Source organism: Scophthalmus maximus, chromosome 16 (genome assembly GCF_022379125.1).
Source record: "Scophthalmus maximus strain ysfricsl-2021 chromosome 16, ASM2237912v1, whole genome shotgun sequence".
Lineage (NCBI taxonomy): Eukaryota > Metazoa > Chordata > Actinopteri > Pleuronectiformes > Scophthalmidae > Scophthalmus > Scophthalmus maximus.
Window position 1 is genome coordinate 5,661,517 of NC_061530.1, and position 23,340 is coordinate 5,684,856.

At 42.9% G+C, this 23,340-nt stretch overlaps 1 protein-coding gene across 1 annotated transcript in view; it reads right to left on the reverse strand.

The window, feature by feature from the left end:
• dnah9 (dynein, axonemal, heavy chain 9) overlaps positions 1-23,340 on the reverse strand; it is a 129,531-nt gene that overhangs the window by 100,458 nt on the left and 5,733 nt on the right. Inside the window, exons 7-28 of the mRNA XM_035612880.2 lie at positions 22,511-22,744; positions 22,199-22,366; positions 21,613-21,729; positions 21,369-21,519; positions 19,305-19,419; positions 19,025-19,093; positions 16,800-16,926; positions 16,123-16,269; positions 15,047-15,155; positions 10,185-10,426; positions 9,891-10,026; positions 7,441-7,637; positions 7,051-7,313; positions 6,700-6,861; positions 5,885-6,107; positions 5,481-5,647; positions 3,769-3,912; positions 3,282-3,441; positions 2,268-2,423; positions 897-1,029; positions 544-821; positions 68-198 (exon numbers count right to left, since the gene is read on the reverse strand). Coding sequence (XP_035468773.2) covers positions 68-198; positions 544-821; positions 897-1,029; positions 2,268-2,423; positions 3,282-3,441; positions 3,769-3,912; positions 5,481-5,647; positions 5,885-6,107; positions 6,700-6,861; positions 7,051-7,313; positions 7,441-7,637; positions 9,891-10,026; positions 10,185-10,426; positions 15,047-15,155; positions 16,123-16,269; positions 16,800-16,926; positions 19,025-19,093; positions 19,305-19,419; positions 21,369-21,519; positions 21,613-21,729; positions 22,199-22,366; positions 22,511-22,744 — 3,629 coding nt within the window. The remainder of the gene's footprint in view (positions 1-67; positions 199-543; positions 822-896; positions 1,030-2,267; positions 2,424-3,281; positions 3,442-3,768; positions 3,913-5,480; positions 5,648-5,884; positions 6,108-6,699; positions 6,862-7,050; positions 7,314-7,440; positions 7,638-9,890; positions 10,027-10,184; positions 10,427-15,046; positions 15,156-16,122; positions 16,270-16,799; positions 16,927-19,024; positions 19,094-19,304; positions 19,420-21,368; positions 21,520-21,612; positions 21,730-22,198; positions 22,367-22,510; positions 22,745-23,340) is intronic.

A 23,340-nucleotide genomic window follows, 5' to 3' on the forward strand; every position in this document is an offset into this window, starting at 1 on the left:
AATACACAGAGTCAGTTTATTTGTCAGACTGCCCCTGGTAACAGACAGAAACAGAGAGCAACCTCACCTGCTCTGCATGCCCTCAAGTTTTTCAATCAGCCCTGGTTTGTTGGTGGCCTCAACCACGTTGGGCGTTTCATGCACGTTGCCTGCCATCTCTTTGAAATCGGTATCAATTTCCTCGAAGCGTTTGGAGTCCTGCAGAGGATTTCACAAGGGAACCCAGCCGGGGGATTTAGGTTCCACACAAGAGAGATGGGAGGTTTTCATAGCAAACATCTGCGTTAAGCACAGCTCGAACATTGTGGGAGCAATCAAAAAGTTGTGTAATCTCCGCTCCTAAACTGGGAGTATGGGCTAATTAATGCATTCCGAATTAACATATGGCAACAGCACAGGTGTACTGTAGGTTAAAGCCTGCATGCATATGAGCTTGTCACTGATGAATACCTGAAATATAGAGCTATAATTAACTCTATGTGCGCATGTGTGTGTGTGTGTGTGTGTGTGCGTGCATATTTGTGGAGGTGTTTGTCGAGTAACCTCAGGCAGCTGTGAGCGGATGTCCTCCGAGCCAATGAAGATGCTCTCGAGGTGGGTCCACGTCCGCTGCACGTCGAACCAGAGGGCGATGACCGAGTCGGCTACGGACAGCTTGCTCTGCCATGACGACACCTCATCCAGGAAGTGTGCAATGTACTTGGACGACATGAGGTTCTGCAGCTGGACTTGGTTGTCTTCCAGCGTCTCAATGAGCTCCTCGTCGGTGCGCAGCAGAGGCACCTGGGTGCGGTGGTGGGGCTCGTACTGGAACTGCATACCTGGACGGAATCAATAAACTCAGTCGACTGCTCACAAACTATGGTTGGCAAGACGGAAAAGTCCCCTTCCTGTACCTGTCCACGTGGTGTTGAGCTCAGAGAGGACTTTCTCCATCCCCATCTCTTTAACAGCCTTGTCCACGATCTCTCTAACCTCCTCTTCAAAGCTGTGCAGGTTGAGCTGCAGCAGGTCAGCCAGAGTTGTCTCCTGCTCACAGAAAACCACATCAGTACTTTACCCACACTTCATATAAGCTGCATTATATAATATGATACTAGTAGTAACATATCACAGGTGAGCAATGGCTGTGATTGCTGTTTTTTCAGCTTAATATGGACACACGCTGTCAGTAAGCAGTTTTAATCCAATACACTTTTTTGTAAAGAAACAGCACATATTTCCTCACAGTCCGCTAGCTGTCAGTTCTCAGCCCCGGTTCTGTCAATTGAAAACCCCAAACATTGTCCAGACTGCACCACACAACACTGTCTGCCGTAAACATCACTCCCTGACACCTTAACAGATGTTCTAGTGAATGACGCTACGTCACAGGGGCTTTGGCCTAGTGGTTAACGCGTTGGTCGAAATATTTTTTATATTTGATATAAAAAATTATTCATCATTCAGCTCTAAATAGTGCTATGTAAAGCAGAGAAGTCTGTCGTAAAAATCCTTAAGTCCCTACAAAAACAGACCAACAATGTCGTTAATCTTGGTAAGCGTCTAATGAAGTGAAAACAGTTCAACAGTCCCCTTTTACTTTTCTTTCCTTTAGCGAATTTTATAAGGTACTTTGCATTTGAAAAAAAAAACCTTGAGGGGAGAAAATAATTAAATAACTGGAGATAAATGCCTTGTGCATGTGTGTGAGTGTGTGAGTTTGCCCCCTATAAGCTCTCCCTTTAATTAGTTCACCCAAAACCATGAACAGAACTATAACAACAGTATGCTCTCATTGCATATCTTCAAAAGTGACATGTTATTCATATATCATATTGAGGTTCCTATTTATAATTTGGGTTACCTCTTGAAAAGGTTTACATGCTCTAATGTTCAGAAAAGGCATCAGTGTTCTCATATTGCCCATTCCCGCAGCTCCTCTTTTCACCCTCTGTCTAAAACGCCAGGATTGAATTTAGCCCCTACACCCGATAAAACCCCTGTCTGCTCTGATTGGCCAACTGGCCCAGTCTGTTGTGATTGGTCAACCGCCTTCTAAATGTGAAGGAAATGTCACACCCCTTCACCAGAAAAGTGGAGATTCTCAGATTGCAGGCGGGGTTACCCCAAAAGAGTCCCACTGTGACATCACAGTGGGAGAGAAATCTGAACCAGTGGTTAAGAGACAGGCTGTAGGGTTTAGCCAGCTCCACAGATACACACATGTATGTGCTCAAACACTGAAATAGTGACTTTTTGCATAATATGTCACCCAAATTGCAAACCTTGTCCATGGTGAAGCAGACTCCAGTGGCAGCCATTAGCTGATTCCAGTGCCGGGCTCGTATGGCTGGGTTTTGGAGCTCTGCCACAGCTCGGAGGGAGGTGAGGAGGTTTTTCACCTTGCTGTCCAAACCTGTGTAGGCCTCCCACCCTCTAACCTACAGGAGGCAAAGGCCAGGAATTACTACAAGGGTTTTTAGACAGATATTGAAGCAGCATTGCTCAAGGGTACGCGCAATAGGCAGAATATAAAGATAGGCGATACGTCTCCATTTCCTTCCGTTGAACAAAAAATGAATGCAAAGCATCCTGGATACGGGCGCAGAAATTTTGTGCTTTTGATGCAACCATGACCTAAAATGTGCACTTTGAATTTTTAGTTTTGTCCATGTCCCATCTGCTAAGACGGAGGAACTTGGGGTTTATGACTTATACAGCAGCCAGACACCAGGGGGCGATCAAGATGATTTGGTTTCACATTTTGGAGCTGTCAAGTCGTCTATCTTTCTTTAAAGTCTATGGTACACACTCCACTGACAAACAAACCCTTTTGCCTTCGGGCATTGCACTTAATTCCTAAACTTAATAACCTAAACTGTTACTAGCTGTTATAAGCAGTGTCATCCGACCATTCGTTCCAACATAACCATATTTAAATTATTATCTTACAGAGTATAGTTATACCTATTTTGAAACTATATTTTTACTTTTGCCATTACAAAAGTAAAGGCTATTAACATGACGACTAACCCATATGTTTAGAATTTTAATTCTATCCCGGGTGACATTGTCTGGGGTTGCTAGAGTTTAAACTTCCCCCAAATAAAACAAATTTCAGGACAGAGCTGTTAGTTTAAACTCTGAAATCATCCAGGATGAAGGGTAATTTACTGTTCGTGGAGAGTTTTACTGAATGCTCAAATGCTGAAAGTTAATTAGCCATCTCAGTTTTTCAAGATTAATTTCCCCATCCACCTTTGTATGTTAAATGTCCTACCACCATTCTCTCCCCTCACCTCTTTATCCAGGCTCCGTATATCTTTAGAGAGGCGTTTGCACTCCAGCTCCAGGTCCTCCACCTGGATCTCTCTCCAGGGAGTTGTCCTCCATGCAGCCATGTTAGCCTCCACCACAGTGATCATGTCCCACAGCTCCTTCAGCAGGCCCACCTCACGCCTTGGGAGATGAAGGAGAACCAAAGTGAATTCAAGTGAAATATGCAGACTGTGAATGTTAAATAATAACGCCGTAACAACCAATCACTAGCTTAGAATGGGTTCATCTTTATTATCATTGCACAGAGTGCAAGTACTTAGACGACGAAAAATGCAGTTAGTGTCTAACCAGAAGTGCAAAGAGAAGCAGTAACGTGCAGGGTATGTGCATGTATAGTAAAATATAAATCGGACATGTGCAGTATGAAGTACTGAAGTATTGGCAGGTATTAATACACTGAAGTTTGGCACAGGCTTGGTACTTTCTGCTTCCAGCTCTGGGCTTTACCTGCATTGTCGAAGCTGTTTGTACTCGGAGATGGTGACCTCGAACAGGTTGGCAGACTCCACCAGGGTGGCCATCACCGCCTCCCGCTCCTGGATCTGCAAGTGGAATTCGTCCAACAACTGGAAGGGGCTCTCGCTCTCAAACCTGGACGGATGGATGAGCGCACGCAAACACCCATCAAAACACACACACACACAGACACAAACACACACACACACACACACACACACACACACACACACACACACACACACACATTTGTACAAGACCAGTCATAAATCAGGCTGTGTTCATGAAAGGCTGCAGTTTTGCCAAGCCTGACTTGGCTGCGGCATAACCACAACCTAACTGCACACTGTGACGATTAACAATGACTGCAACGACATTAATGGGAAAATAATCACCAGGTTATTAAGGGACAAATTACACACATAACTAATCTGACAATTACGCATTATAACGGAGCATCTCTACCTATGAATTAATTACCATTATGTGAAGATTCAATTAGCCCTGTCGGATGCGAGAGCCCCAAGATAACGCTTCTCTATTATCGAGGGAGAAGGCGAGGCAAGGTGACATTCTTATCTCCTCAGAGCTTCTCTCTGAACTCGGTCAGTCACCAAGAAAAAGGCTATACTGTAAATTGTGTCGCCTTCACTGGCTGACTATGGAAAACTCCATTCAAACAGTTATTCTCTTCCTCCTATTGAGCATTTACAAGCAGAATATATTGTACATTAAACATTTATACAGTTCTCACAATACATAAAACATTAAGATAGGCAGACATGAGGTATTTTTTAACTGTGCATTAATGCAGTATTAGCACCTCTTATAATGCACATTATATTCCTTATTTAATACTGAAGTTTATTACTAATTCACATTAACTGTCAATGACTGACCATCTTCTAACAAAAGCCATACCCTTGAATGTAATCCTTCCCTAATAATACATGATTAGGAAACGTTTTTAATCAACAAATCTGTAAAATATTATTAGTATTTTGTTTTGAGGTTAAAGGGCAAGAGGTTAAGGGGCCACTTCAGGCACAGTGTTCTTTGACCCCAAATATGCTGATCTCCCTAACACACATTCAGCGGGATCATTTCTGATGAATGGAAAGTTGATAATATGAAGAAAATATGTACTGTAAAGAAAGTGAAAAAAAAAAAAGTTGTTTAATATACAGTATGTAGACAAAAAATAAATGTTGTATCTCTGCATTCCTGTAAATGTAATACAGGACATTGTAGAGAGCTTTATTAATGTCTAGGCTGCAAATTCACTGTTTTGGTTACCTCTCACTCAGCGCTCATAGCAGCGCTTTGTACAGTGCACGACCTTCTCAGTCAAAACAGTGAAACAATCATAGTTAAAGACTCGATGGTGAACACAATTGAGATTTAGGCAGATAAAGAGCCAGGTATCTCCTCCAGGTGCTGGCAGAGACTGAATACAGAGCTAAAATAGACCAAATATTCACCTTTCCATTCAGGTGACAAGAAATCCAGATGAATGATAATGTTGCTTCATGACGGCTGGGTGTGTATATTAGCAACTGTTCGTCAAATCAATTAAAAAAATGTCTGCTTGAAAAATAGTCTTATTAACCATTAATGAAGTGTTTATGTACTGCTCATAAATCCTCAGTATTTGGGGTTGAAGTAAGTGAATTGTTCCCTGTCAAACACAATATTTCTTTTACCTGAATGGCCCATTTTTGCGAAAGTGTTCCCTGAAAGTGTGCTGCTCCACGTCGAATGAAGCACATTTGCGACGCAGGCTCGCCACCTCAGTGGCCTGGAGCGGTGCCACCTGCTGCTTGACTATCACTGCATGCTTTTTCACGTGGTCCCACTTTTCTGGCAACTCCTACGGATGGACAGATAGATGAGATACAGAAAGAGGGAGAGAGGGGAGGAGAGAAAACAATGAGAGCAGGAGCAACAGATGATGAATGGACAGGAGAAGGGTGGTGCAACAGGGATGGAGAAATGGAGGACGCAAAGAAAAAAGTAAGAGGAATGGCTCTGTCTTCTGTGAAAGAAACAGAAGAAAGAATACACGCTGGTGAACGTGAATCTGAAACAACTGGTCATGAGTCCTTACCGTTAACTGTTTGTGGACCACATCAGGCAGTTTCTGGTCATACACCTTCAGCAGGGCAATGGTTTGTTGAAGAGGCTCAAACATGGCATCTGTGGAACTCTGTCTTTCTTTTAAAGCCAAAAGGTGACCCATGAGCCCCACCAGGCCACCGTAGTCACCCTCCTCGACCTTCTTGGCCAGGCCAGCATCAGCCACACTGATAAACTTCTCCAGGTCCGACAGACTGGGGAAAAACGGCTGTGATCATTATCGAGGTGCTTCATCAATTTCACAAGACCTTTACATGTCATGAGCAGTATTTCTCAAATTACTCATGATTCCATCCAGATGGTCTCAGTTTGTCCATGGAGATTACAGATTTTTTAACAACACTGCATCTGGTGACTTGCTTTCAGACATGCACCGAACTCTGGACATTGTCCCACACCACAGATGTCCACAGATGTTGCCCGGACATTCTCAACTCTGGAGAATGTCTGGAGCAACATCTGCGGACATTTGTAGTTTGGGACAATTCAGAGCGAGCGACTGGGCGTGTTGATATCTGCAAACAAAAACACTAATCTTCACAGTGGAATTATCGGAGCAGCCGCCTGCTGCTTCTACACAAAGGCCGCAGAATCTGCAGATTATCCTGCTGTTGAGAACGTATCTGATAATTTCCTGCTGCGCAATTTTTGCGGATATTGTTAGCTATAGTGAAAGCAAGCAGGGCAAGTGAGATACAATATCACACTAGCCAGAAGGGAACATGCTATCACACAAGTAAGGCTAAGTAGTACAAAAAAACCCAAGTGAATTGAATATTGCTTCACCTGTGGGTTACGTGGTCAATTAGATGCTGGATGAACATGAAGCTCCACTTTTTGATGATGTTGAGCAAGGCACTCTTCATGCTGCGGCCATCCACCCGCATCCAGCGTTGGAACACATGCACTGGCTCTAGACCCTGCGCCTCTTCGTAGATCTTCTCATACCTACAGTATGATTGACAAACAGATTTCAGTCAGGTAAATAGAAGGTAAACTTAGCCCTAAGGCTTTTCGCAACTAAAAAATGAATTTCTATTCCAACCCTTTAAAGCTAAGATGAACATAAAAATGACCAAAGATAGAAATCCAAGACCACACACATACATGCTTATACTCTGCTTGACCGATACCTACCTGTCAACCTGCTCCTTGAAGTTGTCCAGTGTTGGCGGGCTCTCTGGGACTCCATCATCACCATAAACCTCAATCTCCTCAGTGGTGAGAACATGGCCGTACAGGAGGAACTGACGCATGAATTCCTTCCTATCATCCACGTACAGGTAGCTGTAGGGCTCCAGAGAATCGCGAAACTCGCAGCACGTTGTCATGATGGTCCGCACGCGTTTCTTGAGCAGAGCAACCATTTCATCCAGATCGGCCATGTCCTCCATATCATCCTGAGGAAATGGGGCCACCAAACACAGCATTAAATCTGTGGTTATGAACATGCCGATGGAAGAGATATGCATTGAAGATTATACAACTCTATTGTAGATATTGGAGCTGCATCAGAACCAACAGTACCAGGTAGTGGGGGAATGGGCTGTGCTGGGCGAGGCGTGGCATCAGTGAGGACATTCTGAACACATCCGTGATGAGGCTGTCCACCAGCTCAGAGAAACTGCCCTTAACCCCAAACTCCAGAGAGGGAGTAAACACCATGTCAGGAACCTGCAGGCCCAGTTGAGCCTCAAAAAGAGGGGCCACAACAGATTCCTCGTCTGGACAGAAATGGAAAAATGGAAACTGTTGAAAAAACACTGGAAACACTTGTTAAAAAAAGACCATGACCAACAACAAACCCACTGGTTCACAGACATTGTGGAATCATCTCCACAGACATCTCCTCTCGGTACGCTCTGGTCTGTTGACATTTTCGCGTCGCTCAAGAGACGTCACATGATTTGTTGCTATCCAATTGAGTCCTGAGGCATTTTTACTCTGCGTCCGTTGGTAACGCCTCTTGGAAATCGAAAATGACCCAGAAGGTTCCAGACTAATACGCATTCGAGTATTCGTCTGGCTACGCCAGGCTAATGGAATTGGGGTTGACCCTGTACAATTCGTTCTTATTATTATTCATCTTGTGGGTTTCCGGTTCGAACATATGTGTCTGAATTACTCCCACGTTGCGACTTGCCGCTGTGTAGCGCAGAGTAGCCAGCACAACAGCAAACAAGCAGGGCTTGACGCTTAACCCTTAATTGCCCCCGATGGCTCTGCCAGACTGTATGAATGATGTGATGGAAAAAAACATTGTGAATAAAAACACTGCATGAATGTGTATGTAAATGGATGAATGGGACTTGTAGTGTGGAGGTCTTTGAGTGGTTGATAAGGCAAGAAAAGTGCTATATAAATACAGTACATTTACCATTTACATCGAGGCATTTTAAGGTCATGAAGGGATTTTTTCTATATATGTCATTTTGAGGAACAGAATATGTTATGAGGGGTTTCATAAGGATCTTTAAAAACTGTTTTATGTATTTATTTATTTATTTGTTTATGTGCAGCTTTAAATTTCTCTGGATGGATAAAAGATCTTGTGAAATTCCTTTCATTTAAATAAGCATAGTAATATATTTGTTAGCTCAGATACCGCACAGCATCTGCTCTTCATCGCAGCTTCCCCTGAGATATTTAAGGGTCAGTTCAGTGTTAAAAAGCTTCCTAATCATAAAAGACTCTCTGAACCCACACGAGGAGAGGGACAGGGGAGAGAGGATGATGAAGTAGAAGTGAACAGACAAGGAGGAGATGAATTGGATACAGTTACAGGCTGGCAACAATCCACCACATCTTGAACCGCTTCCCAGTTCATCTAAACTGGTTGACAAAACTCATGCCAGCAAACAAGTCCAGAAGTATTTCATGCCCACGGCCAATACAGGCGGACACTCAATTGACATCCAAAGCCCTGAGGACGTGTTGCTAAGAAGCTTTCCAAGTCAGTGCTGGCTGGGAAACAACGTTTTTAGTTTATAGTGGAATCAAAGTAGTGAGTAGTGCTTCATGTTCTGATATTACATTGATCGTTGGGGGCAACATCCTGGCTTTGAGATTGCAGTAGTAAGATCACTGACATCACTAAAGCGCAAAAAAAGCGCAAAATACTGTGGGCTCTAGTTTTTATCTTAGGAAATTGCACGAGTGCATTTAAGGAATGTTGAAATTCACTTTTGAAAGTTTAATGGGGTAGGAAAAAAAAAAAACGGTCACTGCGATGGGTCGGAATTGAATTAATCATGGGTGTGTTTTGGGTGTAGCATGCAATCGACCAATCAGAGTGCCATTCCCCATTCGCTTTAAAAGATGGTAGAAGATGCATTCCTATGTATCCACTCCCCTTTTAAAAAAAATATGGATGTGGGTATGTATGTATATGTATATGTGTTATGTTATTTTAAATTTGTATTTATCTATTTTTGGCAAATTTATTTTCATTATTACTTTGTGCATGTATATGTGTGTATATATGGATGTGCGTGTGTAATTATGTATTTATATAGTTTATAGTTTATGATGCTGGACATCTATTCATAGATATACCACAAGCTTATGTTGGGAATTTGTAAATATACGCACATATTTTTTTATGTATGTATATATAAATATATACAGTATATATGTTCTTTTATTTTTCCTTTTGCTCCTTTTTTTTCTTCTTTCTTAAAAATTGAAAACCTCAATAAACACAATGTGCTAGAAAGAGGTTGTAAGATAGAGTCTTTCTCTGTAGAAGAAAATGTTGTCACTTCATGCACAAGCAGAACACCTGTGTGAGTAACAAGCAGAGTGTACATGTGTTGTGTACCGACCTATGTAGCAAATGTATCCAGCAAAGACATTTGCCTCATGCCTCAACCCAGTGTAAAGCACTATTACACTGGCTGTAAGATAGAACCCTATAAGTGTCAGCGTTTCTTTTTGTGATGTCATTGTTGTGTACTTTTTGATCCTGAACACCCTACCTGTGTTATCCAGGAAGAACTTGAGAGAGCAATTGATGCTGTTGAAGAATCCGTCTATGATCATGTCGTCGATGTAATCCACATAGGCCATCCACATCTCAGAGGACGGCTCGGCTCTGAACAGCTCCAGATTGCTCTAAGACATAACAGAGAGTGACATCGGGACTGAATTACCATTTATACCACGTTTAAAAATGAATGTAAAACATCTCAAATAAGAATTCGCAGACTTTAGACATACAGAATGAGGAAATCAGTGTGACACACAAGCCCAGAGTATTGTCTTTTAACTACCTTAAGCAGGAAGTGGATCTTTTCTCCTGAGGACCGAATAAGACCATAAAAACTTTCCAGCCTCTCAGCCCTGTCTACCAGACAGAGCAGTGCATCGTGTTTGTCGTCCTTCCGGACAAACATGGGGTGGGCCCAGGACCTCATGCAGCTCTTGATCTCCTCCACGTTGTCTGTGGTTCTGTGCAGCCGGCTCTCCAGGTCACAGACGGAGTCTCGCACTTCCTGGATATACTCCCAAATACCTAAAGGGGGATGGATGACAGAGCAGTGTCGTTGAGAGGTCAAAAGGTTAGGAAATTAAAGGTGTGAAATACAGGAAGCCCCTAAAAAAGGGGTTCACCTTGTGTCTAATTTTCCTACATCATACAACCTACACTGCTCAATCATCCTGCAGTAAAATTAGCAAGTAATTAAGATTTGTTTGACTCCATTATGTCAACCTAACCAGAAATCCCACGCATCCCCCCCGGCAAATCGCACCCTGACGATATCCTTAAAGCAGGGGTGGTACCTCTGGAGTTTGATCTGGCCCACCAGACAATTCATAAATTATTAAAAAAAAAAGCAACTGAGAAATAACAAAAAAAATCTCATGACAGCTATTAATTCTTTCTGCAAAAGGGTGGTCCCTTCTGGGTGTATGCCTGTCAGGTCCCAGCCAGAGTGAACGAAACACACACGTAGCTGTTATGTGTCTTCACTGACAAACATCATGGCAGCTGTCAAGAAAAGTAGATGATGATGGAATGGAATGATGTGCTTTCCGAAAGAAACGAAAGATTACTTTTTTTTTGTCAAAGAGACGCCGGGTTGGCTGCGTTGCGTGGATGCACTCACGGTGATGAAAAAGTCAATCTCGGCGTCGTTACGGCTGGAAACGTACAGCTAAACTGGTTGAGCCGTGAAGACAAATGCTCTTGGATACAGTGAAAGCTGAGAGCTGATTCAGAAATACAATCTGTGAAGGAGCCTTGTTGCTGCTGCAGAGCAGCTTCAACAGGACAAAGTGCAATTGTTCCAAAGTGTCCCTTTGTGTGGACGAACTCTCGTGGAGCACATAACTGATATGGCACAAAGATAATGAAAAAACACTGAAGGACACCACAGGAAATTTCCAGCTGCAGATTCCTCTAAGACATGAGCAGAAACCACAGACTTCTTTATAAGCAAACAGAATGATGAAACTAGAGTGAAAGTTATTAGCCTATTCAAAATTTCACATTCAAATTTTTTTTTTGCATCCTTAAGCTTTCCTGTCTGGCCTGCGATGAAACAACAGACGACAAAAAACAAATGCTGCGCAAACATTTTTGTGTGTGGGATCCATGCTGAGTTTGAGACGAGGGTGAATTGCTGTCTGAACAAGCCACCATGGCTCTATCAAAGGTGAGGGTTTGTTTGAGCAAGATGTTTTGTTTAAAACCAGCTGTGAGTAGCATCTTCATCAACCTCATCACTACCAAAGATGCCTCGCCAAAGAGCAAAAGCAGTTCCAGTCATCTCATTAGAGAAGTTATAGTGTGATATGGTCAATACAGTAAGGGAGTAAGGTTTTTGTATCAGTGAAAGGTGTGATACAACGTGCTTCAAATCAATAATAAAAACAATATTAGGAAAAGCCAGAGGGCTATCAACGTTATGATAGGTAACTAATGAGGACAGAGACAAAAGCAAGTGCATAATATAATATATCTATATTTATAGTTCAAAATGGACAGATTTTGAACAGACTCTTCCATCTCTGTATGAATATTAAAGCTTTCAACCAAAATACAATCTGCCTACAGACTCATCTCAGCGTCACCTGTGCGAGCAGGGGGTGTATTAGACCAATCGACATCTGCGTGACTGAATTTTTAAAAACGCACTGGAAATAAATACAAAAACCTCTTCCTTGGTGACTGCCTCAAAACAACCCTGCATCTGACACATGGGGCACTTGGGGTACAGCGCTAACACACATGTGAAAATGATGTTATCGACCCGAAAATGGAACGAAGACTCTCGCTGTGACCAGATTCGGTAGCCGCATCCTTTCCGAGGCCGCAACTGACGACAGATGGCATCAAAGCTCCCTGACTAGGCTGACCCATTTTGAAGTCTCCTTCAAACGCAACGAAGGATCCAATGGGTGGGTCCCTCTTCTTGGGCCAAACCCATCTCGGGATTCGTAGTGTGCTGGCGATGGCGCTGACAAGGTAGCTATGCAGGGGAACCAGCAGTAGTGAGAGCAGCAGCTCAAAGCAGCTAAAGATGCAGAAGCAAGGGCAGGGCAAGCCGGTGAAGCAAACAGTAAATTATCCCTACGCCAGACCGTCTCACCATAGGCCTGCGGACCCTGAAATTGGACACAGCCTCTATTTTCCCACACATGGGAAATTTCAATTTTAATTTTTTTTTTTAACAGCATAATCAATTTTTTTCCTATAAAGGTACAGAGAAACTATTCATCCTATGCACTTACACCACATGAAACTAAAGTATCCACAAAATGCTCACACACTGCGCCGCATCAAGGAGACGGAGTGTGTGCTGCTACTGTGCGTTCTGCGCTGGGACTGTGAGTGTGTCCCCACAGACATCTGCATGCATTGGCTTTTACCGTACTCTTCTCATTTCCGCTACGTCCTCGTTCGGGGAATCCCGGGGCCGAAGGAACTAACAACACGCCAGCCTGCACAGTGTCAATCAAAGCTTATCAATGATTGAACACCTCTCCTTTCTGCTTATTTTATATGTTTTAAAATGCAAAGCCTCTCTGTCAATGTTTCATCTCTCAGCAGTCAGGCTCTGCCTCCAAATGACAAGGACAGAGGGAAATAAGGGGGGAACATTTCCATGATAATACGTGATTTTTCATACAAATAAATATTGGCTTGACCATTATGTATAGCTGTTTGTCCTCCTAGAGTCTACTGTAATACATAAACATTTTCAGATATGTTTACATTTGCTGCAGAGTTGGACTTCAATCTAACTGTCATTGTTCGGCATTCAGGATGACAAATGAAAAATCATAAAATTAAAATAATCCATAGTGCAGATTACCCCTTAACAGGATAGTTAAGCGTTTTGGGAAATTCCAGAGAGTGAGGTAAGAAGGTCAACGACATGGTTATCCTAGTTTAGCATTAAGCAGCATACCGACCAATTTATCGGTTGGCTGATAAATAGGCAGATGAAAGACTTTCACAGACATATCGGTTAAACTGCAAATATTAAGCCTCAAGTACATTTCTTTGTCATAAATAGGGCTGGGCGATATGGCTAAAAAACTGTATCACGATATAAGTGTTTCATATCGGTCGATAACCATAATTATTGATAATTTTTATGACCTAAGAAACACAAACACGAGCCAACGAGATGGCGCAACCAAACGTGATACTGTTACATGATTGGCTATTAGGCGTGTCACTCCATCCGTTGCTAGGTACCAGAGGACGAGTGCCGGCGTAGCAAGCGGCCGGCGTAGCTGGACTCTTTGCTCCGGTTTCTTCTAACGAGGAAAAAAAAATTATCGAAACATTCTATCCAACACATATTATATATTGATTACGTGTCTATCGCTATACATATCGTTATCATTTTATCGCCCAGCCCTAGTCATAAGGGTTTGACGACAACATTTCAGGGATCATTGCCAATCAAAGACCACAGACGACTGAAATCAGTGGAGAGGATGAAACAGAAGAAAACGAAATTGGACCTTTTTTCCCCGCAGTTTTTTTATAACCAACTTGGCAACCTAAGTGTGATGACAATACTGGTGAAGAAGGCACTGTGCCTGGGTGTTCTTCCCAAACAAATAGTATTAGTAACACCAGAGAAACCACAAACGATTGGAGATTGGATTAAACACGCAATAAAATGTGCATTAATGACATAGTGAGCTACAGAGATGTTGGCAGATGTTTGTTTTTTGTTTCACCACCTCCAATGTTGATGCTAAACTCCTCTAATCTAATGTCGTTATTGATTTTCCCGAGGAAAGGAAGTGAATAAGCATGTTAGCCAGAATGCTGCACTAATTATTCCTCAAAAGGATCCAAAACACTTTCCTCTTACAGGGAGTAAACGGTTACACATAGAGACATGGATTGTTTAGTAGCTGCCACAACACGGCCACACTGTGCGTAGCAACACATGAGTGGAGATATACCAAATTAACTATGACTGCTCACGTTTTCACAAACAAGTTTCTAATGTTGGTGAATATTGTAATTTGGGGGAAATAATGCTTTGAATGAATACATAAATAAGGCTTTTGGACGGCAGTAGCCTCCCTATCAGTGATCAAACCAAGCAAACCTTATCACTGTTGCACTACAGCCTTGTCTGAATAAAACAATGTAAATAGCCTGATCACATTAAAAACAACACTCGTCTAGTGTTGCAGAGGTGCTATCTGTGGTTGAAATCAAACTCGGAAGTAAAAAATCAAAACCTACACCATGTATCCTATTACCTCTCTCTGTCGACAACAACCTTGACGATCCACAAAAGAATCAATACATAAAAGCATTCTGTTAACGGTGCATGGGGACTATTGACGCTTTTCGGATTATGTTTCACTCTTTCTAGAAAGACACGTTGCAGCGGACTCGTTCACATGTAATTTGCCAACGCTGCGAGCACCACGCGTGAAATTCCCTCACCTCCATTGCACTGTGGTGCAGGCAGAAACTGTTCAACTTAATACCTGGACAGATAACACTAAAGCCACCGTCATGGCTGTAAGTGTGAAACAAATGTTTTCTGTGATATGGGTTTAACTGACCATTTAATAGTCAGAAAAAAAAAACGATTGAATGCATCATTTCTCAAGAGCTTCATCTGCTAGTGTGAGTGAGGGTCCAGACCTTGGCTGTTCCAGTTCAGACTCTTCTCGGCTTTTTTGAGCTGTGCGTCAATGTCCCTGAGGTCGCCCTGCACCAGCGGATGCTCCACGTCGAGCACAGAGTCCATCACCTGCAGTCGGGCAGTGGGAGAGGGGGTGGGGGAGGAAGAGAGAGATGTGATGTGATTTCCAGCTCCCATTAAGTGCTCACAGAAATATCATTTTAATAGAACTGCCAGTGGACGGCCAAACAGAAGCCCGGAGCACCAAGACGGGATGTTGTCCTCATTAAAGAATCTGTTTCTGGACCCGACCATGTTGCTGCGACTTAATTGGACTTGAAGTTTTCGCCACCTGAAGCCATGAAATGCTGAATTTTTAAAACTGAGGCAGCTGTGATACATGTGGCTGAGCTTTGCTGGAGCTGAGTTAATTCCATCAGAGATTGCTCCTATGTTGTTTTATGCTTCATTACTGCAATCGCCACTTTGGCCTACGCCCATTTCTCATTGCAAACCCTCTAACAGAATTATGTAGCCGCACATTTTATGTGCTAATTCTTCCGTTGAAGTCGTTGAGTGAATACACACACACAGGCCACATCCTCATTTGCATAATTTGAGGATCAAATTTAAAAAAATGTTGGTTTGTTTTCCCAGCGAGTGCACATGAATCACAGCAAGCGAGGGAGTTGCTGCAAATTTAGCACAAACTAAAATTTGGACTCATGAACTGATCAGATTTTGGTGGTCAAAGGTCAAACGGTAAAGCTAAGCATTCAAAGGTCAACATCCTTTATTAACACTTTTCTGGCCACTATTTAACTCCATAACTCAGGAACAATATGAGATATTGTGACCATATCTCCTTGACTTGATAGAACCATAGTGGAGATTTTTCTCACCTCAAGTCGAACCAACTACCGCACTAGTCAGGCACCGATGCTACCGTGGATAAAAGGCCTCAGGCTGCCATCTAGAGTATGACTTTTTATCCCTCCGGCTGCCAACTGTGAGTCCACCCCCATGCACTGATGTCACTGTATAATTCTCCATTCACACCGTTCCTTGTCTGCTTCCAGCTCTGATCTGCACCCACTTTGTTATATCTGCTCACTGCAAGCTCCAGGTTGGCCACATACTCCCACAGCTGCTTCCTGGTGGTGTAGATCTGCACTGCTGTTTCAGGGATGGCCTCAGTCTGTCTGGCCTCCAGGTACTTCACCTCCCGCAGCACCGACACCAGCTGAGGAGGGGGAAGACAGAGGCACTGAGCGACCCATCACCACATTCACAACTGGATAGTCAAATTGTGTTTTTGATCGGTACAGAATTCTAGATCTTTACATTGAAGCCCAATGTCACGGTAAAAAAAACAACACAAGGATTCAGAACTAGAGTTTTGGTGTTGGTGGGGGAAAACTTTCCGCTAATACTCAGATTAATGAGGGGCCAGTTTGAAACTCTTCAGGGCAACATGGCCCAGCATCACTGCCTTTAAATGAAAAATTGGAATACTGACTCGACTTCTTAAAAGGATGAATGTGCAGAGAAAACACAACTTTATTAAAGGATTTATGGAGCTGCGGGCAGGTGTATGACACTTAGTGGAAGATATTTAATGAGAGAGATCAGTTTGATATACGGTATAACCAAACTAATACATCACTCAGACCGTGTCCAGAGTTTCTCAGAGTAAAAAACTTTATAAGCAGTGGCACATCTAGCAGCATGCCTTGGATCAGCTTTTCAAGCATGGTGGCTCAGTGTAAAGACCTGTGGGCTGAAGTTGACTGAGATCAGCGCGGTGGCCGGGTCTCTGCTGATTAATGGCAGGCTGAGGTTGAACTGAGAACTCTCGTCCACGGCCTCCGTCCACGTCTCGTATAGGCTGGCGGAGTATCTGGAGGAAGCGATCACAGAGAACACAATGTGCGATCACAATCAAAGTTTTAAGTGTATATTTTACTACCAGGCCAAAAAGACAGGGGGGTTACATGTAGGCGAGGGTGTATGTGTGTGTGTGTGGGGGGCAATATGAGGATAAACGCTGATTCATCTGCAAGAGACTGGAAACAGACAATATGTCAGGGCTCTTTACAGCTATATCAATCTGTAAATAGCCAAGATTATGACGAGAGTTTAAGTGCGCACTGTGCGCTCCTTATTGGATTTCTGCTGTGAGCTTCATTTCCTGATAGTGGCACCGCAGACGCAGAGGCAATCAAATGCCTTGGTCATGGCCATAAATCACGCAGCATTTTGTCTGTGGGGGTAATGAGTGAGGATGCCCGTCCTGTCCCTGACTGGAATATGTATAATAATGGTGGCATTCACTCTCGGCAGCGGTGATGATTATTACAGCATAACAAGGGCTCTAATTTCTGATGGGAGTAAATTGAGGGCAAAGAACTGGTGTTGTTCATCATTCCAATACTCTGGGTTGGGTTTGTGGGGGGGAGAGAAGTGTAGGAGTTGTATTAAGTGTGTGTGTGTTCACAAATGACCCCCTCTCACGCTCACTGTGCGCACACTTTTTTTTTTACACACTTGCTATACTTGTAAGGACTCACTAATCCCTTTCCTAACCTTGTTCCCTATTGCGAATTCCATTTAAGTTAGCTGTAATCTAACTCTAATCCTTATCTCAGCTCTCAAACAATATAAAGGGCTGCAACTAATGACGACTGACATTATGAATTAATCTACTAATTATTAATGTTTTGGTAGATAGTCATTTGATCAATTATCCTATCCATTTTTTTGTCTGGCAGCAGTCCAAAACCTGAAGACATTCTCCTTACTATCATGTAACACTTTCGTCTGGGTCAGTGGAGACCTGGTTCCTTGGCCTGAGTCCGGCCCATGTACTGTACAGCGTGACTGTCCGATCCTACTTCCACATCTTGGCCAATTCTGGCACACATGGGCCATTTTCACACAAAAGGATAACAACCAGGGTTAACCCAGATGTAAATATTTTTATTATCCATTTGCTCTCGCAGATAGAGCCCCGAAAAGAGGGGTTTTGGCCAGTCACAACTATTTTTTTTGACGGACAGAAGAGTCATGCGGAAGCTTCTTCAATAACAACTAAGATGGCTGCCACTGATGGTAAAAAAAAAATTCTCAAATAACAAACCAAAAAGCATTTTTTGATACGATCCATCTCATCGCTCTGATTGGTTGCAGGTCTATCTAGTTGTGCCCAGAGGCGCTCTGGTCTGCAACTGTTGATAAGCTACCTTAGTCATCAAAAATAAACTGAGAGGACCCATTCGCTTATTCTAGCGATGTCAGAGTAGGGCCAGAATCAGGCTGAGGAGCTTGAGGGGTTTATTGGGCCAAAAGTTCCTGAGGTCCTGGAACCATGTTCCTGAGGAAATTAGGTTGGCTGAGCCAGTAACATTTCTTTTATTTTTTTTTGTCTTTTGGTGTTTATCTCTTCAAAAGTATAAAAACAGAGCAGCTCTTTCTCTCTGTAACGGAATTCAGTTTGATTCCTTACAAACAACATTTCCTACCCCATGGAATGCTTTATCTTGCAGGTTTTTGACGTTGGATGTGGTCTAAAAGGCCATTCCTCACTTGGCATCAGTGAGTAGCGACAGAACATATGGGATTATGGGAGTGCTGTGAAATAATCTGCAGAGCAGCGCCACAGTAATGAGAACATAAATCACACTCGGAGCTGCGTGTCTACATGCTATTCCACAGGGGCCGCGTTCATAAATGTTACACGCTCAACTATCAAAATCACAAATGTTCCGTTTGAAAACAGACTCTGTGTGAAATTACAGGAAGGAAGGGGGCCGGAGAGGGAGCTAATGTCTGATTCATGTGATCGGCTTTCACTGGAATTACCGTCCAGTAAAATGACGTCCCATTCTGTCACTGTCAATTCTGCTTAATCTTCCTTTCTGTTCTTTTATTCTGTCATACATACGTCTGAGCCTGATAACACATTGTGTAATACAGGGAGATAAGATCCACACACACACCTGTCCAAAAGTTGCATCAGCTCCTCATACTTCTTGATGACCTTGGCTCCTTTCGCAGACTCCAGGCACCTGCAGAGAAGATGAAATCCGACAACCCATGCAAAAGGTTTTATCCAATACCTATCCAGTGGCCGACATTCCACAATATAATTTTAATGAGGCTTAACATTATGCAAAAAAGGAGCCGTAAAAAAAGCGACGGATACACAATGAGACCGCTGGAAATGCACAACCACGTAAAAAATATGCATTCTTTTGTTGGCGATGAGAGGAGACTCACGGGAAGGAGATGTTTCCGAACTTGGAGAAGGGATTCTGGATCCGCTCCTGTAGCTCCTGGATCCATCTCAGCCCGCCAGCTACGAGTGGCATATTCTTACTCACCGGAGTCGAACCTGAGGTCGAGAGGGTTTGCCACACAGTCATTAAAGACTGTCCACATAGAGTCCACATAATGCACAAATGAAGGTTGCACCAGAGAAACGTAAAACCAAAGAACTTTACAGAGATGTCATAATTTCAACTCGCAGTACTGCTTTGATCAGACCTTGGGTTGGTATTATGATGGCATGGTCTGCGATTTCACTTGATTAGTATGATACATACTGTATAATATTGCAATGAACAAACATGTACTGATCCAGCACCAGCGAAAAACATGCCAGTGCAACTTCGACGGTTATGACACATATTTTTTTCATTCACGTGTGACGACGACTTTCACCTTGACCTCCTGGCAGTCAGATATCACCTCACTGTGGCGAGTGTTTTTTTAAAGCCATTTTCATATTGAAGCATTTTATCTTTATTTCAGTGAAAGTGCGACCCACAGGTCACTCAGCATCAACAGCTCTACTTTAGTCCGTCAATTAACTCCCGCTGACGCTGCTAAAATATAGACTTTCAGTTCAGAATCTGTGAACCGGGACTTCAATCTCTGATCTCATAAACTTCTCTTTACTATTTGATGCAGTTTTCATGAATGAACAGTTCCTGACATGGGGCAGGAGGCGTATCCTTATTTTGTCATTTTGGGGCGTTCATTATGCTAATTTGCTATCCTCATGTGCACTCGCTCAAGTACGCAAATGTGGCATTCATTGTGTTTACGCACCTAATTTACACACTTTTCCGAAAGTAGAAGTGTTTGATGAATCCATCGTGGCATGTTCGTACAAACTCACAGTACACTTCTACTTTCGGAAAAGTAAGAGAAATTTAGGACAAGAATACAAAAAATGTTCTTACATGAGGCCCAATGTATTTTTTCCCACTCACGTATTTTGGGGCAGTCTGAGTTCATGGTAGAGAGACAACAGGAAATGAGAGGAGAGAGATGGCGAACAGCATGCAACAAAGTTCCACTAGCTGGACCTGGGCTGGTTCACCTCTATCACCAAAAGAAATATATTTATCTACAGTGCTATCAAACCACAAAGATTGTTTTCATTTCATTTATCTTAGATTTGAGATATGTTTCTGACTTTTCTGCTGCCGCCCCAATACAATGAAATCAAAAAGCAATTTCTATCTGTCATAGGCAAAATATTTCAGCAGCCACAAAACCTCTCTCTCAAGCTGCTGGATTTTCTACTCCATGGCTGTGTCTGAAATCAGTGTGCTCATCCACTACTCCCTGTTTGTGGCCTATAGACACTCAGTGGTTTACTCAGAAGTGAGCAGCACTTGAGGTTTCAGGTACTTAGTGATCATCACTTAGCATCATCACTGGCAGCTACAGACAGATATGAGTATCATTTAAATATCCCTCTCTTTCATATCTAGAGAGTACATGGCAACGATGTTTGCTCCACTTTGGGAATTTTTGAGGCCAACATTAGAGTGGCCCTGAGAGCTCACAGGACTGCAACTTGAGAAAACACAGGCAAATAGACAAAACACAACCAATTAAGAAAAATTCTTCATCAATTTGACAACACATATCCAACGCAACATATTGAGAAAAAGCGCTCATAAGCCGCGACGAAACGGAAGTGTTTCTAGAGGACACTTGAAGGTGATGCGCACGCTTGTTTTTGACTCACAGCGCCATCAAGGTTCTCTTTCCGTCACTGGTGTTTGAAAATGAGATAAAAAGGAAGCCGCAGAATCAGCATTGTTCATTGTGACTATTATTGTTAAATAATAGTTTCCTATCAGTGCATATCTGCAAACATTAACGCGATACCAATATGCCTGGGCAAGGCTTATTAGACATCACACCCCAAAAAAATCAGTGGGGCTCTACTTCATACACAACATTAACAGTCTCAAGATTGATTTTTGACAATATTATCTGTTTGATCTCAATTGTAAAAAATAGAGGAATTGTACTGTATCTCACCCAGCTCCTCTGTACGTTGGATGTATCTGTCATAGAGGAGTTTACAGTCGTCCAGCTCCTTGTCAAACGCAGAGACAAGGAGAGGGTATCGGTCCAGAGCATCTGCTGCCACCAAGGGACGTTCCAGCAAGCCACCAAACATATCCATAACCTGCAGACAATAACAGATAAGTGAAATGATTTTGACACGTGTTTGTCACTATGTTTGTGTATTTATGAGAATTACAAAGATCAGTCCCCAGACCTTGAAGACGTGTTCCAGTCCGGAGGCATCCTCAAAGGCCTGACAGAAGATAGCTCCCAGTCGTCGCTCTGTGTCATCCACCTTCAGCTTGAACTCCCTCACATCTTCCTCAAACTCCTGCACAGACAGATAGCTCAGCTGACGCGGCAGCAAAAACCACAGACAGCAGGGCAAGCTAAGGCCGAGCCAGAACGGCATATTCCTTCACACATCTCACTGACTCAAAGGCATCCAGAGGGGGAACACTGGCTGGGTCTTACAAGCAAAATAAATTGCCTTTCTTTCTATTACTCAAAAACATCTTTGCTAAGCAAGTATGAACAGCATTGGGCCGAAAAATACTTTTTTGGTAGAAAAACAATTTGTTCCAAGTGACCAGGTCTTGTGGTGTTGTCTGCCTGAGACAAAAGGAGCATGAACTCAGAAGTAGGGGTAAAAATTACACTGAGCATGTGACCTGGGTTTTGTGTTTCATAAAATCATTGAAAAATGACTTTAAGAGTCACTCTACAAAATGACAGCTTATTTTCCCCTGCAGGCATTTGAGCAAAACCCTTGTGCACCCTGTGATCTTAACACTCCGTACCCTGTTGATCAGGTCCAAGCAGTCATAGGGCTTCTCTGTGAAAAGTTTGAAAATGTCCACAAACTCTTGGTAGAGCAGCTCGACCTGCTGGCTGAGTTCTCGGCCTCTGATACCTCCAATCTCCAATTTCTCAAGCTTCAGAATGTCCACAGCTGTTAACAGGATATCCTATAGGGAGAAAGTGATGGACAATTGAGGGAAATGAAGTTCAAAAGGCACAATCACTGCAGTGGCTGGTCTTATTTTCAAAAGTTTGAGTAGAGTATCTCAATCTGTACACCTTAAGTACTGACCTTTTGAAATATTACTCACCTCAATGGCCTTGAGTCTGTTGACAAAGCAGTCAATTCTAGAGAAAACCAAAAGAGGGGAAAAGTCCCATGGCAAAACCAAGCTCCCCTCCCTCTGGTACTGGCTCAAATTGGCCCTGCGGTCCTCGTAGGTGCCCTTGAAGAGTTGCAGGATCTCGACGGTCGTCCTCACCTTCAGAAGACTCTCAGCCATCTCTCCTGTCAGGATCTCCTCAGGAACTAGAAACACCAGGGCCTGGTGCAGGGCAGTAACATTTGTGCTTACAATACAAATGTGCAATAGTTACAGCGTAATGTTTGGCAAATAATCACTAGTTCCAGAAAACGTTAGCTCTTTGTTCTGAATTTTAAATGGACAAAAAGCAGGGCAACTCCCTGCAGATGACATTGAGCTACATCCAATGCACTTGGCTGCCATCCAATATCCAAGTGCCACAGGGTTCTCATTTCAAAACAATTAGCAAGTTAGCATGAAACCAAGAACCCATTGTTACAAAATTAATTGAGCGGTAAATCTGCCACCTCTTTTGAATTTTAGCATTGTGTGCAAGAATAAAAAGGTGGAAAGGTGTGGCAACAATAACTACGCAACTTAGGGAATAGACAGCTGTGGCACATAGTTATGGACATTAATAAGAGCAGTGGCAGTCCTCCTTGCTGCTGGTGTTGTGTTTTCATTAGAAACAATGGAGGCAATAGAGAATACTGCTTACAGTCAGTAAAGGGACTTCAAATGATCCATTAGCATGAGACAGGTCCCCGTAGATTATTGGAAATTCACAACACAAAAGCACATTTTTAAAATAAATTTAATGCTGAGGACCTTGAAGA